At 67.3% G+C, this 2,192-nt stretch overlaps 1 protein-coding gene across 4 annotated transcripts in view; it reads right to left on the bottom strand.

Annotated features, from left to right (window-relative positions):
- PAX8 (paired box 8) overlaps positions 1-1,672 on the bottom strand; it is a 56,391-nt gene extending 54,719 nt beyond the window's left edge. For all 4 annotated transcript variants that reach the window (XM_024743732.1, XM_024743733.1, XM_024743734.1 and 1 more), the window contains exons 1-2: positions 1,579-1,672; positions 1,136-1,243 (exon numbers count right to left, since the gene is read on the bottom strand). In XM_024743732.1, the coding sequence (XP_024599500.1) occupies positions 1,136-1,160 (25 nt within the window). In that variant the 5' untranslated portion in view covers positions 1,161-1,243; positions 1,579-1,672. The remainder of the gene's footprint in view (positions 1-1,135; positions 1,244-1,578) is intronic.
- Positions 1,673-2,192: the final 520 nt, after the last annotated feature.

The following is a 2,192-nucleotide window of genomic DNA, read 5'->3' as shown; positions in this document are numbered from 1 at the left end:
GCCCCGGGCGGGGGGGGGGCCTGCGCCTCTGCCCGTGGAGCCTCGGCCCCCAGACCCGAAGCAGCGCGGGCGCAGCTCGGACCCGCGGCGCTCTGGGCTAAATTGAGATCTCAGCCGCGCGCCGCGCCCGATCCGACCCTGCTTATTATAACAAATGTCCCGTTTGCCGAGCGGGACTTCATATTCGCCGAGAATTCATCTGAAATATTGATTTCCTCTCACTCCACCGGCCCAAATCGATAGCGCTGCGCCCTGGCCCCATAAATCGCCTTCCCCGCGGCCGGCCCAGCTCCATCCATCACCGCGGGCCAGGCCGCGCCTCTGCCCGCTGTCCACACTTGCTGAGCGCCTGGCCGGCCGTGCCCACCGCGCCGCCCGGCCCCGACCCTGCGGCTGTTTCCTGGCACAGACCACCCCGGCCTGGGCGAGGAGGTGGGAGAGAGCGGGAGTCGCGGCCAGGGACACCCTGAGCGCTTTTGAAGGGCCTGGGCCCGGGCGCCGGTGGGGAGGGGAGTTCGGCCCGTGGGGGGCTTAGTCCTCGCAGGCCGGACGCCCCGAGCGCGGGTTCCCGCCTGCCCGGTGCTAGGCAAGGAGGAGTCCGAGAGCCCCCCAGTGCGCTCTCGGCTCCCAGGCCCCGGACCGCGGGCTCCTTTCCGTTTGTCTGGAGAGGTGCGCTCGGCTCACGGTCCCGCCCGGGAGCCACGGGCAAGAGCTGGGCGCACCCGGGGACGACGGCTGAGAGGTCGGGGGCAGGGGAGTTGCAAGTCCTGCACGGCCGCGGCGCAGGGCCTGAGAGCGTGCAGGATGCCCACTCTCATGGGCCAGGCAAGACCCAGCTGGGGCGCGAAGGACACCCCTCTGACCCCACGGAGAGGTCCTCGCCGCTCCGGGTGGTCCGCAGAAACCCAGGCCTGCTGCGGAGGGCAGCTCCGCAGGGCCGCGAGGGATATCAGGGCCCGAGAGCGGCGAGACGGCAGCCGCGGAAAGCCAGGCCGGAGGCGTCCGCAGCTGCGCCCCCCACGCACGGGGTCCAGCGAGCCGCGAGCCTACGCTCCCCAGTCCCACCGACCCGAGCGTACGCACGGACGCACGGCGACGCGAAGGCTCGGGGGTCCCGGCCACTCCGCGTCCTTACCCGATCTGATGGAGTTGTGAGGCATCGCCGGGGAGTCACTCGCAGCCCGCCGAAGGCTCAGGGCTTCCTCACGCAGGTCCCCGCTGCGCCCACCGCCACGCCGCTGCCCTGCACAGACCCAGGGGCAGGGGCATGAGACTCCATGCCCGCTGCCTTAGACCTCCTCCCCATGCCCTACCCCTGAGGCTCTCATCGCGAGGCAGGAGTCTCAGGATTTTTAGGTGAAGTGCGGCCAACCTCAGCCCGGCCTAACACATGCGCCCGGCCGGAGGATCCGGCGTTGGCATCCTCTGAGCAGCCCCAAACTCCGGCCTGGTGCCCTCTACCTCTGCCAGCCCAGCCTTAGCCAGTTTAACTTCAGAGAAAAAAGGCTACCGGGCTTCCTGGGACCCTCTCCCTTCTCCAATCACCCCTTTCTCCCAGTCAACCCCTGGGAGGCGTACCTGGCCGGCCGGCAGGCCACAGGCCTTCACTGCCCGGGTCCGCCCGCGAGGGTGCCCTGGGCCCCGCGTCTCTCCTCTTTCCGAAGTTTGTTCCCATCCACCCGGCATCGCCGACCGGTTTTATCCCACCAGGGCCCGGAGAGATGGGTCTGGAGAGGCTCGCAGGCCGCGGATTGGCTGGCTGGGTGCAGGGGGGTGCAGGAAGGGGAGGATTTTGCAAGGGGGACATGGCTGAGTGGACTCAGGAGTTAGAAACATTCGCTGGAGCTTCTGTTTCCAGTGGAGAGAGGAGAGGGAGGCAGCTGGGCCCTAACTCAGCAGGCCTGGAAAGATTTGAGGAGTGGGCGATGGAGGCCTCAGGGCCTGAGGATGAGGGTCTCTGGGTCCCCCCGGGGTCAGGGACACCAGAAGCGAGAGACACACCACCTCTGTGCACCCTCTCACCCTGTCCCCTCCTCTCACCCCTAGTCTGCTCAGGGGATCACCTTTTCTTTTGTGGGAGGGAACTTTTTATATGCCTGGTTTTATATGCCTGGTTCTTAAGGTAGATGCCTATTCTCAGGGCGGGAGGCAAGATGGTGTAACCTTCTCACCACTGGTGTGGACCTCTTCCA

The sequence above is a fragment of the Neophocaena asiaeorientalis genome, unplaced genomic scaffold (genome assembly GCF_003031525.2).
Source record: "Neophocaena asiaeorientalis asiaeorientalis breed wild unplaced genomic scaffold, Neophocaena_asiaeorientalis_V1.1 scaffold114, whole genome shotgun sequence".
Classification (NCBI taxonomy): Eukaryota; Metazoa; Chordata; class Mammalia; order Artiodactyla; family Phocoenidae; genus Neophocaena; species Neophocaena asiaeorientalis.
The sequence above is the reverse complement of the archived record's forward strand: the minus strand, read 5'-3'. Positions and strand labels throughout refer to the sequence as shown.